At 36.1% G+C, this 16,957-nt stretch overlaps 1 protein-coding gene across 3 annotated transcripts in view; it reads right to left on the bottom strand.

The window, feature by feature from the left end:
* Positions 1-16,957, bottom strand: part of HAT1 (histone acetyltransferase 1) — a 49,809-nt gene that overhangs the window by 18,508 nt on the left and 14,344 nt on the right. For all 3 annotated transcript variants that reach the window (XM_008138562.3, XM_054722779.1, XM_028140978.2), the window contains exons 4-8: positions 15,455-15,575; positions 3,906-4,082; positions 3,529-3,650; positions 2,924-3,028; positions 2,493-2,599 (exon numbers count right to left, since the gene is read on the bottom strand). In XM_008138562.3, coding sequence (XP_008136784.1) covers positions 2,493-2,599; positions 2,924-3,028; positions 3,529-3,650; positions 3,906-4,082; positions 15,455-15,575 — 632 coding nt within the window. The remainder of the gene's footprint in view (positions 1-2,492; positions 2,600-2,923; positions 3,029-3,528; positions 3,651-3,905; positions 4,083-15,454; positions 15,576-16,957) is intronic.

Genomic DNA, 16,957 nt, shown 5'->3' with positions numbered 1-16,957 from the left:
TACAAATGGACAATAAGCACATGAAAAGATGCTTAACATCACTAGCCACAAGGAAATCAAAATCAAAGGAAATACCATTTCATGTCCACTAGAATGACTAGAATAAAAAAGTAACAAATACTGATGATGGTGTGGAAAAATTGCAACCCCCATACACTCCTTGTGGAAATGTAAAATGGTACAGCCACTGTGGAAATAGTGTGATGGTTCCTCAAAAGATGAAACATAGTAACCATACTCTCCATAATTTCTGGTCCTAGGTATGTACCCAAGGGATATAAAAAGATTTCCATTGTCAAATGGAACTCTCTTCATAATTCTGGAAGAAGCAAATCATTGATTCTATTTATAAAGTTACACAATTGAGAAGTATTCAAATGTGTGATATATCTTAAGATACTGATATTGTCAAAATGAAGATGGCTCAAGATATAAAGAATCATCTTCTAGTATTTTACTTTAAAATTAAGTAATAAAAAGGAAGAAAGGTGGCAATTACACCACAAACACCTATGTATCCTGTAACACAGGCCATCGATGGTAAGTTTTAATTATCACTCTATCTGGCTCTATGTCAAGTAAGCAAAAGGCCATCTCAATATAAAGAATATCCTGAATTGCAAAAGGAGATCCAAAGCCTGCAAAAATCCACAAAGTTAAGAAAAAACACACACAAAATAATGAAGAAACAGGCAATTAAAATGACTTAGAGGAGAAAATTCCACTTTTTAAAAGGACTGGTATAGAATCTAGAACTATCTTAATGTGAACAGCTGATAAGGCATTTTTAGTATTTTATAATGCTGAGAAATGGTAACACTGAAAATAAAGGCTGATATCCCAGTTTTCAAATTCAGAAGTCCTTTAGCATGTTTAGCCTATTCTCTTAACAGACTTCAGTTTGCAATGAATAAAGGCTACCATTATTGATGACCCTTCACTGAAATTTAAGAAATAAAATTCTTTATCTGCTAATTGGTGCTAAGTATCAAGGACTTCATTGGTTGGAACAGACAGAAGAAAGTGGTTAAGAGGCTTCACAGAAACAACCCCTGCTGACACATTACCCACTAGAGAAGACAAAGACTACTTATGTGAACTCCAGATTAAAATCACCACAAAAAAAGTCCCTTCATGTAGCACCAAGTCCAAGCTCTATAAGTAAACAGAAGCTAAACAATTTTCAGCTTAGCTAAAAAGAAGTGTTATCATTTGTATTATGTTTCTATATTTTACAAGTCACTAAGTTAGTGAAGGTGAAAGAAAAATAACTTTTGATATTAATTAACTTTAGTAATGACTGCTTTATCTCCCAAACTTCTAAACCATTTCACAGTAGTAAAGTCATGTGAAAACATAATTCAACTCTATAAACATGGAACTCCCTTTTAAAAACATGCTTTCCCTCCAATTTATTAATCTACAGGATCAATTCAAAATCTGTTTTGGGGTAACTTTAATTTTATTTAGCCTGGGCAAGCAAAACCACTATATTACATTAAAAAGGAAGACACTAATAATCTGCCTACTAGCCTATTTATATATTCTAGTCCCACATCCAGTGTATTTTTTTTTGATGTCATTAAACAAATTGACAAAATTCCAAAATAGCATTTTTAAAAGGTTTATATTTTTGTGCATGTTAAGTGTTATAGTTTTAAAAACAAAGATGTATTAAAACTCTTACAGAATTAATAACATTTAATACCTAATTTGGATGTGAATATCTGGTACAGTAATTTTCTTGGCGGGAGGGTGACTTTCAGTTCAATCAGCAACTTTATGAGTAACAAATTTGAAACAGTGTTACTCAAGAATGAAATAATAACAATATAAATGTTCCTTGGGCCACTTGGTTCTTTGGTAGTTCACATTTACATACTATCTATCATCTGTAACTCTAGCTAATGATGACTTTTTCATTAAAGAGTCTCTTTTCCTCTTTTCTTATTCATAATATTATTTCTATGGCTAATTTATACTGAAAGATGTTTTCAAAACAATTAGGCCTACATTACACCTTATAAACTACTGTTGTGAAGACATGCATTTTAGGAATATAAAACACACTCTTTAAGAAATGTGTATTCTATTCAGGAACTACTTATTTGGCTTTTTTTCCCCTCAGTAAGTTTTAGAATATTCTGCTCCTACATGAAAATTTGAGCATGGTCTCTGAGCAATGCAACTGTTTGCTAAATAAAATGAACAAATAAGTCATACCATACTTACAACATATTCATTCCTAACCAAGATTTCCCAATATATATTCAATTCAGTATCTTCAATTTGTTCAATTAATAAGCACTTCATATGTAGAGATGTAATGCAATACCACAAAAGCATATGATTTAAGCCATCTTTAGACAGTGCCAAAAAGACCCAAGGACAATGCTGTTTAAAATAGAATACTTATCTCTGCCCCCAAAAATGATCAATCTGCAAGTTTTTTTCTAGAAAGTCTCTTTCAGTACAAATCAAAACTTACATACCTGTAATATCAAGAACAGAAGGAGATGCAATGTAATATCTATGAACTGTTTCAAGAAGTCGAGCACCATGGCCTTGACCTTGAAATGGAGTCAATATCAGCATCTGACTACAGTAAAGAAATGATTTTAAAGTTAAAATATCACATGACCAGTTTAAAAATTGCAAATAACTAGAGTATTATGAACATTTTAAAATCTGCATGACTTTTTTTTCAATCAACTGTCAAAAAATCCAAAAATTATTAAGATATTCCAAATTGGCTTAATCTTCCTCACTGTTTCCAAGGGAACAATGAAATAAATCAGTACACAGCCAATGAATAATGGTGATTTTTAAAAAACAAATCAACACTATTATAACAAGTATTGGAAACTTCAGCAGTTCCTTCTTCTGAAATAAAAGGCAGGGCACGTGTTATACTGCCAATTACCTTACACGTGGCCGGGTTTTGTCTGGGTACACATAGTAATTATAGACTGTCATGTAGCCTACGGTCGCAAAGAGCGTAGCTCCATCCTTATTATACTTCTCAAATCTGCAGATAAAACAGAAAGCCAAGCAGGTCAATTACAGTCACGCTCCCATGCAGTGTCCATTTTCTTTTCCATTCTCTGACTGAATTTTCAGTGTCAGCAAGCTACTCTGTGAGGGCCCAATGGGTACACCTGCTATGTTCTGAATGTACAATTCACTTAATTGGTGTGCAGCAACTTGGATAAATCAGACCTCTTTACATCACTTCAGTGCACTTGCCTATTATAAAGATGAATAGGTGGCAAGTAAAAGAAAACATAGGCAAAGCTCATTTTACTGTTTAAGCCTACATTCAGGGCCCTAACGGACAACAGCATTTAATTCAGCTCTATTCTCAAAGTCTCCCAAAGCATAATGAAGGAAAACTCAAGCCTCATAAACAATAGTTTTTCTTTCCTGGGAAAAATATCATTATACTGTCCCAATAATTGGGTCGCCACAATTAAAATGCTAGCTTTGTGGAGGTAATAAGGTCTACTGTTGCTTTAGAACTGTACTTACACTAGAAAGTAGTGCCATCTTTCATCATCCACGTCAATAAAGCTAGCAGTTTCAATAAACCACATCAAAAAGGTCTGAAGCCTTTCATGATATTCTCGAAAGCCTCTACATGTCATGTCAGCCTAGGGAAAAAGCCAGGAAAAGTCAGGTGAAACTCATCACAGAGGTACGTGAAAATGTGGAGAACACAAAACAATCCTGTGGGAAAATGTTTAGAAGTTTCAGATTAAGATGTGTGCACAGACACACACAAAATATATCTTTGTTTTCAATGCTGACAAAACTTTGTTTCCTGAAGTCAGAATAAATCACTGAAAATAACAACAAAACAGCACATGGGTTCCTTTTACCCAAGAAATATTTAGACTTATTTTTACCTTGTATATCTGAAAGGTAAAGTTCTCCCCTGTTGGACTTAGAACAGAGTATGTATGGAGTAAGGTTCCAAAAGGCTTGAAATCAACTTCTTTTTCCAGTAAAGAAAGAAAATCATTTGTGTTTGTGCAAAATCCAGGTGGAATGATTTGTCTAATTTTGCCCTCGACATCATCGGCCTAAGGAATGGAGGTGAAAGGACATAAGAATACATTAATAACAAATTTTACTTTTAGTTAAATATGCTTAATTTCTTTGAAATGGACAAAACCTACAAAAATCACAAAACTTTAAGTTCATAAACTAAAAAGTAAACATGTAGTGAACTGGGAAAGGATGAGTTTCATGTACATTAGATACTGCCACACAAATCTGAGATTAAAGCATAACATAAAAATAAAAAAGAGGAGGCAAGTAGCTTGAAATCAAGTGCAAGAATGAGAGCTACTGAAATTTCTAATATCATTTAGAAAATGCTTACTATATCCCTTCAGGACAGTTTGAACTGGCCAAAACAAAGGCTGCTTATTATTTAATGTGTGTGAAGGAGACCATATTATCCAAGACATGAAAAGATCACCAGCAGTAGTGAAGTGAGGCTAGGGTATGACCAAAGTAACAACCTCACAATGAACAAATAGGTCATAACTCCTCATAACCAAACTCAAAATTAAGATAATTTTTAAATTATACCCTCTTAGGAAATACATAAATTATATGAACAGATATATTATCCACTCATCCCTATAATGTGACATAATTCTTATGGACTTAGATTTGTCACAGTAAAAAAGAGACAAGTCTGGACAACAAAATTAAATTCAGAGATTAAAATTACCCTTGTTAAACAACCTCAATGAATGTTAAAACTATCAGCTGAGCAGACTTCATAATCCTTTTCAAACCCCCAAAAGACCACTTGATTGAATACATTTACTACTTCTCTTTAACCATGAATATTTGATGAAGTCTTACAATAAAGTATTACTGCTTCTCACCAGGCAATAAAACTTAATGAATTGGTCTCAACTTAACAAAACCTTATCCTTCAATACAGTCCCTAAAAGCCTGACATTACATTCAACAAAATGAGCTTGCATACTATTCAAACTTTTTTTCTGAACAATGAGGCCAGGTTTTTACTTAATGGAGTTTGCCGTGAGTTCAGCTGTAATGTTTGTATTGTATCTATTTCCACAAGGACTGACACAAGAACACTTTGTGTTAACTTACTAAGCAGCTCTTTCATACCGTTTACATGCATGATGGGTATTAGTTCTAAACCAAGACCCTTGCTACTTAGCATTCAAAACAGGGAAATTAAGATGCTTAGGACAAAATACACTACAAAAGGCTAATACAACATGCTACTAATTCCTGTCCTTTCAACCATCTTTTAACTAAGTAGAAGCAATGCACCTGCAGATGAATAGCACTTTATTATCATTCAGTTACATTTTAGGATACAGAACCAAGGATGGAGTTTATCACAAACAAGTTCTATTTTCAGTGCTTTGGTACCACCAACATTTATATATATCTTATTTATAGCTATAAAAAAGAGAGCTATTATTTAAAATATAGCTGTTCAACATTTTGCCCAACAGCTTATTTCTAATATGTACACTAGTCCTTGCAATCCATTTACATTCAAGATCAAATAAACTGCATTTGGTAGGATTACTTTTATTTAAAAAGTACTGTTTGATAAATATTTCTCCTTGAAACTGCTATCTAATGTGAAGAAACCATCTTAAGCATATTTTATATAATCTGTACAATTTCAATAATTACAAGAGGAAATTGTAATAAAAAGGGATAGTTTTAATAGGTCTGTTGTGTGGCAATCAAAATCCAGAGTACTGATGGGTAAAGTAGTGTAATTTTAGTTCAAGTTTAAAAAAAGAAACACTACTTAAATAAAGATGTTTATAATCTACCAGTTTAAAAGAAAACACTTCAAGGCATTTATAATGTATATAATTTTAACTTTTTATTTTTAAAATATATTTTATTGATTTTTTACAGAGAGGAAGAGAGAGGGATAGAGAGCTAGAAACATCGATGAGAGAGAAACATCGATCAGCTGCCTCTTGCACACCCCCTACTGGGGATGTGCCCGCAACCAAGGTACATGCCCTTGACCGGAATCGAACCTGGGACCCTTGAGTCCGCAGGCCGACGCTCTATCCACTGAGCCAAACCGGTTTCGGATAATTTTAACTTTTTAAAAACATTCCCTATGTTCTGTCTTTTCAACAAGGCATTGCAAAAGCATGATCAAATGAGTTCACATATCTTGCATCAAGTAGCAGTTCTGGTGGAAGGCAGAACAACACAAAAGTTTGAACACAACAAATGTTTTGAAAGTTAATGTTTAACTTTCAAAAGATAGCTATTTATTGTACTAAATATTTTCAAATAATTATTTTGCTCTGGGCAAGTTTACACATTACTTTAAGAACTTTCACAGGGGAATAAAAGGCTAAGTTTAAAAACAAGAAATCTAGCCCTAACTGGTTTGGCTCAGTGGATAGAGTGTCGGCCTTCGGACTGAAAGGTCACAGGTTCGATTCTGGTCAAGGGCATGTACCTTGGTTGCAGGCACATCACCAGTAGGTGGTGTGCAGGAGGCAGCTGATCGATGATGTTTCTCTCTCATCGATGTTTCTAACTCTATCCCTCTCACTTTCTCTCTGTAAAAAATCAATAAAATATATTTTTTTTAAAAATAAAATAAAAAAATAAAAACAAGAAATTTATTATAACAGGTTAGAGAAAATGTACAGGGTAGGACAAAAGTAGGTTTACAGTTGTATGGAAAATAATTCAATAATTAATAAATAACAACACAAGAATAAACTCTATTTCTGGTACTCACAACTGTAAATCTACTTTAGTCCCACCCTGTGTATCTGATATGTTACATAAAATATATAACATAAAACCAAATAGCTTTTCAAATCTAGAATTCAGAACTTTGCATCACTAAAAGAAAACTGTTTACATTTCTCTATTAAATGGATTGTGCCTTAGGAAAAAAAAATTCTATAAACATCATGTTTTTGAGATCTGTATTCCTCTTTTTCGAAAGGAATAAATATATTTTAGATCAGTTAAATATTCATTTCTCATAATGGATTAATGACCAGATAATAAAATCATTCAAGATCAAATAAACTAGAGAAAAACTCTAACCATTTTTAATTGAATGTCGAATTAAAGATTAACTGAAACCTTTAGTTCCAAGGATTGTGGCTAAAGGTTTAGATTCCATTTCTGAAGATCGCTGAAAAATTCCCTATCTTGAAGAACATTATTCTAAACTTCAATTAAAATTATACAAAAACATAGTTAATGAAAGGATAACAAATTAAGCTGAAAAGATCAAGAATTCAGAATAAAACCTAGTACATTTAATTAATAAAATCATGCCTTACAAATGTTTTCCTAACATTTGGCAGCATTCTTTTAAAAGGAAAAGTATAAAAGTAACTATTCTATTTAGGTCTTATATTATGTGAATCATGATGAAATGTTTTAGATTGTATACTCTCTCATTATGGTCATTTCAACTTCTGACTTCTATATTGTGTTACATATGTTCCCATGAAGCAATTTTTGCTTTTCCTCATCACTGCTTAAAGCAATGTGCCTGAGAATAACTGGTAGTCTGCTATAATAGAAATATGTTTACACTTACATTTGTGTTTATATACATTTGAAAACCAAATTACATTAAGTCCTCACTTAATGTCATTGATAAGTTCCATGATTTTAAGAGAAACGATGTATAATGAAACCAATTTTACCACAGGATAATTGATGAGTTTATACATGAGTTAAGTTCCTACAGCATATCATCAATGTTATACTAGTAATGACTCTGAATGAAACAAAATTATTCAAGGACCTGCTATACCTCGTCAGTGTCTTAACCTAACAGCACCATTTGTCTAAATTTGTCTATGGAGAGTTATTTTTGAAACAGCAATTTTAAAGGCATGTTAAGTAGGTGGTACCTGCTGTCCTTTATTTGGCTAAGGTGGCAGAGTTAATATCTACACTATATAAAAGAGAAATATGCAAATTGCCCGTACCTCTGCGACAACCACCAGCCAATCAGGAGTATGCAAATTAACCCAACAAAGATGGCGGATTAATTTGCATACACAGGCGCAGAGCGAAGACTGAAGACTGGAGACGACTGAAGAGGCTTGGCTTCTCTGCTGCGGCCAGAGTGGAGAAGCCAAGCCTCGCTACAGCCAGAGCGAAGGCCTGGGTCCTGGGTGCTGGAGGAAAACTGGTGCCAGCAGCCAGGGGAAGGATGGCCTATTGGACGAATCTTTGTGCAACAGGCCTCTAGTTAATTATAATTCTAAGAATACCTAAGATATGCTATAAAATCAAGTGAAGGAAATTCCATATTTACTTAATTTGCTCAATTTTAAATTCTCGGGGAGGGAGAGGAGAGGTAATGAGAAGAGATAAACCAAAGAACTTATATATTTACTAGAGACCCGGTGCACAAAATTGGTGCACAGATAGGGTCCCTAAGCCTGGCTGGTGATCAGGGCTGATTGGGGCCTTCCAGCTGCCAGCTGGGGCCTTCCTTCGTTCCACGCCACCCTCTGATAGTCAGCGCACATCATAGCGAGTGATCGAACTCCCGGTCGAACTCCCGAGGGGACACTTTGCATATCAGCCTTTTATATATATACTAGAAGCCCAATGCAGGAAGATTCGTGCTAGAATGGGCTTTCCTTTCCCTGGCTGCCTGCACTGCCTTCCCACTCCGGCCCAGCCCCTTTCCGCTCAGGCCCCGGAGCCACCTCTTTCCACTCCGGCCCTGCCTTCCCACACTGCCCTAAGGCCCTGAGAGACCAGCGGTGGGGCAGAACACCTGCGTCGTCGCCATGGCAACGATGCAAGCGTCCCGCCCCCGTCGCTTGGTGCCTGTGTATGCAAATTAACCGCCACCTTTGTGAATCACTCCTGATTGGCTGGTGGCATAGCAGAGGTACAGTCAATTTACATGTTTGTCTATTATTAGGTAGATAGATAGATAGATAGATAGAAGGTATGTACAGCCCATGGATACAGACAATAGTGTGTTAAAGGCCGGGTGGGGAGGCTGGGCAGAGGGAGATATATGGGGTTGGGGGGGATGGGCCATCTGTAATACTGTCAATAATTTTAAAAATGTTAAAAAAATAAAAACTTGGAATCTAAACATTTTTTAAAATTCTCTTACAATATTTAAGTTGTAAAAATTTAATTACTGTTAGAGAAATTAACTGTAAACTTTTCAACCACTGGAAAAACAATGGTTGTATTGTTTGTTTATATTACATTAGTGTTTTGCTACATGAACTCACCAACAAAATTCCAAAATAAAAACCTCAATATATGATTTTAAATCTAAACATATAATTTTTAAATTTTTCTATAATCAATAAAAATAAAATTTAAAAATATTATTGATATTTTATACTCCATAAAAAGCATTACTCATAAAGAGCACTCAAAATTATTTTTAAAAAGAGTATAGTGAAATATTATTAGTCTAATAAAGATTATTTTTTCATTTCCTCAAGATTAGCTTTTTGTAAATGTGCAGGATTTTTCTGTAAGAGGCTAAAGAATCCAGAAAAAAATCTCAAAATCTGCTCTTACCTACTCACAAATTCAATCCATATATGGGAGACAACATAAGTAGATTACTGAAATTCACAGATAATACCTTATCCATGTATTAAAACTTTCTCTACCAAACCTTTCTCAGAAATGCTAACAATAGCAGTATTGAACAATCCTAGTTATACACCCTTTCACTTAAAAGCAATGAAATTACCTCAAGAGAGAGCAGGAGGTATTAATAAAAGCAAAGGTCAGGGATAACCATAAAATGAACAAACTATCAGTGTCTGAATAATCAAGTTTACTGTACTGTACAATTCAGAATAATTATGGCTGCCTTTAAAGATGAAGGCTAGTGGAGATATTTTATAGGCATCTTAATTGTCACTAAAAAATTTTAGGTGCAACTGGAAAACTCCACATGGAAAAGAAAAAGTAATAATGTAATGGCAAAATTCTAGTAAGCAAACTTATAAGCAGATCTGCTGTGGTTTCTGACCATCTAAAATGGTATACTTTTCATATACAAAAATGCTACATAGTATAGTCTGCAAAATCACATATGTAATAGTCTCAAACCTCACACACCTAAAACAAAAATCTTGATTTCCCCCCTAAATCTTTTCCAATCTTTCCTATTTCGTTTAATAGTACCACTATTTTTTTAAGCAGTGGGGTCTTCCTTATTCCTCTTTCCAAAATATATCCTCCTCAATAAAACAACTGAATGCAGTAACACTACAATGTTCTGGTCTCCTTCCTTTCAGTCTTGCCCCCCTACAGTGTGTTCTTTGCATAACACCAGAATCATTTAAAAAGTAAAAACCATATCATAGGACCCCACCTACTTAAATCCTTTAAAGGCTATCAACTATTCTTACCCCACATGATCTAGTTTTGCCAAGCCCTTCAATCATTTACTATCCTCTCTTCCATCACCACAGTGATTTAATGATGGTGATCTTCCTGGACTACAAAAATGCCAAGTGTTCTTATTTCAGGGCCTTTGCATATGTTGGTCCTTTTGCTAACTAAGCACTTCCATTACATGGCTGGCTCTTCTTCATTTAAAAACCAGCAAAATGTTTCTTCATAACACTATCTAAATTTAATTTGTTTATTTACTACTAGAGGCCCAGTGCACAAAATTTGTGCATGGAAGGGGTCCCTAGGCCTGGCCCGCGATTAGGGGCTATTGGGGCCATCTTGCCCAGACCCTGGAGGCCTGCTGCCGGTCAGGGGCTGCCGGCGGACAGGGGGGAGAGAAAGGGGGAGGGGCCACGGGAGGTTTGCTGGCCAAGGGGAGGAACCAGGAGAGGTTTGCCAGCCATGGGAGGTTGGCTGTGGGAGTGCACTGACCACCAGGGGGCAGCTCCTGCGTTGAGCGTCTGCCCCCTGGTGGTCAGTGCACGTCATAGCGACTGGTCAACCAGTCGTTCCGGTTGTTCAGTTGTAACAGTCACTTAGGCTTTATATATATATAGATTTGTTTATTGACAGTTCCTCTTGCCTAGAATATAAGCTCCATGAGAGCAGCAACTTTGTTTTGTTTGCCACTATATCCCTGGCATCAAGAAAACAGAAGGCACTATGGAATGAACATTCTTGCTGCAAACTGAGATAGAAGAGGCAAGCCCATTCCCTAACATCCACTACCTATCCTCTCTTTATTTATTTATTTATTATTGATTTTAGAGAGGAAGGGAGAGGGAGAGAGAGATACTAATATCAATGATGAGAGAGAATCATTGATTGGCTGCTTCCTGCACCCCCTACTGGGGATCAAGCCTGCAACCAGGGCATCTACCCTTAACCGGAATCAAACCCAGGACCCTTCAGTTTGCAGGCCAACACTCTATCCACTGAACCAAACCGGCTAGGGCTACCCATTCTCTTTTCATAAGGGGGAACAAGTGTTTGCTTGAACATATAATTTAAATAAATGATCTTCAATCATGAAGCAAATAATCCTACAAAAAGACATTATAAAAGATTGATTCCTTACTTGCAACACAGTACTTCTAAATGGGAAAACCTGGCTTTCAAGAATGGAACAATTAGAAGTCAATGCAAATACATAGCTATTTTCACTGCACATAGTATTTGAAAGATTTGTCAATAATCACATCAATAGTTCCTTTGGAAGAAATCAATTCAACACTATCAGCTGGAACTTAAAAACCCACCAAAATCCTCAAACAACCAGTGAATTTTGTACAACACAAGAGAAAATACCACCTGCATTTTTAATTAGAGTATCTAGCTGGGCTTGAGAATTTAACAATCTAATAAGAAATAATTGACTATGGAAAACTACATTTTAATAAGTCTGTGTTAAATACTACTTTAGCTAAGATTAAATCTTTTCAAACATCAAATCACCATGACTACAGCATAATTCAGAAATACTTTTAAATCTGAAAAATTTAAAAAAATTCCAAGGGATATAAACCACTGAATAAAACAAATACTGTATTAAATAAAGTTATATATTATTTATCTGACAAGCTTAGTCATCTTGAACAGAGGCTTGAAGTCGGAACAAAAAAAAAGTAAGTGCTCAAACTATTTCTGACACTAACGTTGAATAATGGATATAAGAGATTATTTTAGACCTCTTTTATTCTATAGCCAAGTCATGTTACAGTTCCATTAAGCTTACCAATATGGTATTTTCACCCATAAGGGGACTATCTGCAAGAGAGAAGCACCTTACAACAGCAGGAAATTGAGATTTTATAGCATAAAAGTATGGGAGCTGGGGAAAAATAAAGTATACATTTTAAAAACAGAAATAAAACTGATAAGCACAAGAGCCTGAGCCCATTTAGAGCTGGTCATAAGTAGTCCTAACATTTTTAAATATAGGATATTACTATACGTTATGCCTATTACCATTATCTCCTGGTACAACTTTTAAAAATATATTTTTATTGATTTCAGGTAGGAAGGGAGAGGGAGAGAGAGATATAAACATCAGTGATGAGAGAGAATCATTGATCGGCTGCCTCCTGTGCACGCCCCCATACTGGGGATCGAGCCCGCAACCTGAGCATGTGCCCTGACTAGGAATCGAACTGTGATCTCCTGGTTTATGGGTTGATGCTCAACCACTGAGCCACGCAAGCTGGGCTCTCCTAGAACAATCTTGATTATTTACTAGTTGTGTGACCTTGGTAAGTAATAGTAAAAGACCATATCAACCAGTCCAAATAATGAAAGGAGGTTCTAAAAAAATATATAGGGGTATGAGCTTGGCAAAAGATTTAAGTCAGAAGTTTAAAGCCTTGGAAAAGTTGACTTCATTGTTAACGCTTTAAGAACTGCTATTTCTAGCCCTAACCGGTTTGGCTCAGTGGATAGTGTCGGCCTGTGGACTGAAAGGTCCCAGGTTCGATTCCGGTCAAGGGCATGTACCTTGGTTGCGGGCACATCCCCAGTAGGAGGTGTGCAGGAGGCAACTGATTGATGTTTCTCTCTCATCGATGTTTCTAACTTTCTATCCCTCTCCCTTCCTCTCTGTAAAAAAATCAATAAAAAATATATTAAAAAAACAAAAACAAAGAACTGCTATTTCTACAAAAGAAAGTATGACATTCAGAATGTACTAATACATAAGATCTTCATTTTCCACATTATAATTTTCTGCCTAGTTGTATGTAGCAGTATTATCAATACTATGACTGATTTTATCTGATAAAACTTGCTGGCTTCATAGGTCCAAACAATAAGAGCCTTTATTACAAAATGAAATTTCCAAGTTTCCATTTGTGACTCAGTGACAAAAATGTCATTTTTTAAAAATCAACTTGAAGTAATTATTTATTATTTTTATTAGTTTCAGAGAGGAAAGGAGAGGGAGAGAGAGATAGAAACATCAATGATGAGAATCATGGATCGGCTACCTCCTGCACACCCCCTACTGGGGATTGAGCCCACAACCCAGGCATGGGCCCTTGACCGGAATCGATCCCAGGACCCTTAGGCCTGCAGGCTAAACTGGCTAGGGCTCTGTGAAGTAATTCTTGATGAAAGTTTTAATGCCTTTAAATAGGAATGCCCAGAACCCAAACAAGTCTAAAACATAATTTTCTTAAATCCCTTCCAAGATTCATGTCCATCCCCAAAAATGCAAAATACACCACCCCCACAGGCCAACATCCCAAAAAGCTTCAACCATTCTAGCATTAACTCAAGTCCAAAATATCATCATCTAAGTTATCTAAATCAGGTATGAGTCAGACTCTGGCTATGACAGACATATCATGGAACAAAATTCCTTTCCACTTGAAACTAGAAAACAAGTTATCACTTCTAAAATACAATGGTAAGACAGGCATAGGATAAAAGTTATAGATTCTCCCATTTCAAAGGGAGAAAGTGGTAGGAAGACAGAAGTCACTGGGCCAACCAATCTCAAAATCCAGCAAGTCAAATTCCATTATATTTCAAGGCCTGGGAATACTGTGATCTGTGGCTTTACCCTTTGGGCTTGAAACTCCACTCTCAAGAGTCATTCTTCCTTTTCTTTTTTATTTTTAATTTTGAAAAAATGTTTTTATTGACTTTTTAGAGAAAGAGAAAGGAAAAGGGAAAGATCAATCAGCTGCCTCCTGCATGCACCAGGGATCAAACTGAAACCTGGGCATGTGCCCTGACCGGGAACTGAACCAGCAACCTTTCGGTGCACAGGATGATGCTCAACCAACTGAATCACACCAGCCAGGACTATTCTTCCTTTTCTTGAAGGCTATTTGCAGCTGTTTCCTGCTTATTGAATTTTGAAAGTTCATCAGCCTTCCTTCATCTGGTCAGTCCAAACTGGCAGTGTTTCTGCTGATAAAATATTCTCAAAACTCTTGTGAGTCACCTGTGTATGCCACAAGGGTTCTCATCGTTAGATACGTAAGACGGTCCTCCATAGATCTTCCCTGATCTCTCTATTCAATCTCTATTCCTGGCTTTTGCTGAAACTACTGAGGAAATCCATGAGCCACATGCAAAAGGTTATCTAGATACCCTCCTGGCTTTCCCTTCATAGCCACAGTTTCCTGACAATGAATTTCCTAATTTTAGTGTCTACTGCAAACTGGATAGGTTGAGAATCTTCCAAATCATCAAGTCTGAATCTTTTTTGCTCTAACAAGTTACCACAAACGTAGAGGCTTAAAACAACAGAAACTTATTTTCTCATGGTCTAGCAGCAAAATCTAAAATCCAGTATCACTGAGCTGAAATCAAGGTGTCAACAGGACCACACTCCCTCCAGAGGCTCTAGAGAAATTTTCCTCACCTCTTCCAATTTCTGATGGCTACCTGCATTCCTTGACTTGTGGCCACATCACTCTGCCTCTGTGTTCATCCTGCCTTTGGGGGGGGGGGGGTGTCATAATTTAGCCTGCCACAGAAGCATACTCTTCAATTACTCTCTGCCTTTACCCTCTTTGGGTCAATTTGTTTCAAATAGTTTTTTATAATGTAATTAGCTTCATTACCCATGTTCATATTAGCAGTTTGTGGGATTAGACATGCAGCATGAGAAATGTAAATAGGCAGATTCTACATGAAGTAGAAAATTTAGTTATTTCCCTCCATCTTATTTAACTGCTGGGAAAAGAAGTAATTTTCATGTGCATAATTAAAAAAACAAAAGTTGGTAAATAAAATACTACTTTGATCATAAAAATGAAGGTTTTTATGGAGAAGGTCCACTCAAGAAACATATCAGAATAAGGGTCAAAATTGTAAGGTTAATGAGATAACAGGCAAACATCTCCATAACTTAAGATTGAATATGTGGTTTCAGAGTTACTAAGTAACATTTTCTCCTCCCTCAAATCTTTAAATTTTAAAACCTGTTTTATAGTCAAATGAAAAATAGAGTCCAAAATAAATTTATTTCTCTTCTTACCTCTACACAGTCAAAGTTCTCATTGACTTTCGATGCATATTCAACACGGAACATTGTTGATAGGCTACCCGCAATATAGTACAACAAGATCTTCAGACCCTTGTAACCAAAAGCAGTTTCGCTAAAAGGGGGAAAAACAGCAGTTAACTAAGATCTCAAAATGAATCTTTGCAAAGTCATTATAAAGTATTAACCCTATATAAACAAGTTTAGGTCTATTGGTAGTTTTTGTGTGTGTGTGTGTGTGTGCTTTATTTAGTTTATCTTTATTGTTCAGATTATTACAATTGTTCCTCTTTTTTTTCCCCCATAGCTCCCCTCCACACGGTTCCCACCCCACCCCACCTCATGCCCTTACTCCCCTCCCCCAACTGTCCTCATCCATAGGTGTACGATTTTTGTCCAGTCTCTTCCCGCACCCCCACACTCCTTTCCCCCCGAGGATTGTCAGTCCACACCCTTTCTATGCCCCGGATTCTATTATATTCACCAGTTTATTCTGTTCATCAGATTTTTTATTCACTTGATTTTTAGATTCACTTGTTGATAAATATGTATTTGTTGTTCATAATTTTTATCTTTACCTTTTTATTCTTCTTCCTCTTCTTAAAGAATACCTTTCAGCATTTCATATAATACTGGTTTGGTGCTGATGAACTCCTTTAGCTTTTTCTTATCTGTGAAGCTCTTTATCTGACCTTCAATTCTGAATGATAGCTTTGCTGGGTAGAGTAATCTTGGTTGTAGGTTCTTGCTATTCATCACTTTGAATATTTCTTGCCACTCTTGTCTGGCCTGCATGGTTTCTGTTGAGAAATCAGCTGACAGTTGTATGGGTGCTCCCTTGTAGGTAAATGTTTTTCTCTTGCTGCTTTTAATATTCTCTCTTGTCTTTTGCTCTTGGCATTTTAATTATGATGTGTCTTGGTGTGGTCCTCTTTGGATTCCTTTTGTTTGGGGTTCTGTGTGCTTCCTGGACTTGTAAGTCTATTTCTTTCACCAGGTGGGGGAAGTTTTCGGTCATTACGTCTTCAAATAGGTTTTCAGTACCTTGCTCTCTTCTTCTGGCACCCCCAAAATTCGGATGTTGGTACGCTTGAAGTTGTCCCAGAGGCTCCTTACACTATCTTCATATTTTTGGATTATCTTTTCTTCTTGCTTGTCTGGTTGGGTGTTTTTTGCTTCTTCATATTTCAAATCATTGACATGATTCTTGCAATCCTCTAGTTCCATGGTCGGCAAACTGCGGCTTGCAAGCCACATGCGGCTCTTTGGCCCCTTGAGGGTGGCTCTTCCACAAAATACTACGGCCTGGGCGAGTCTATTTTGAAGAAGTGGCGTTAGAAGAAATTTAAGTTTAAAAAATTTGGCTCTCAAAAGAAATTTCAATCATTGTACTGTTGATATTTGGCTCTGTTGACTAATGAGTTTGCCGACCACTGCTCTAGTCTACTGTTGGATCTCTGTATATTACTTTTTATTTCAGTCAGTGTATGCTTAATT

The sequence above is a fragment of the Eptesicus fuscus genome, chromosome 11, assembly GCF_027574615.1.
Source record: "Eptesicus fuscus isolate TK198812 chromosome 11, DD_ASM_mEF_20220401, whole genome shotgun sequence".
NCBI classification, from domain to species: domain Eukaryota; kingdom Metazoa; phylum Chordata; class Mammalia; order Chiroptera; family Vespertilionidae; genus Eptesicus; species Eptesicus fuscus.
Note: the sequence above shows the minus strand (reverse complement) of the source record. Positions and strands in the feature narration are given on the sequence as shown.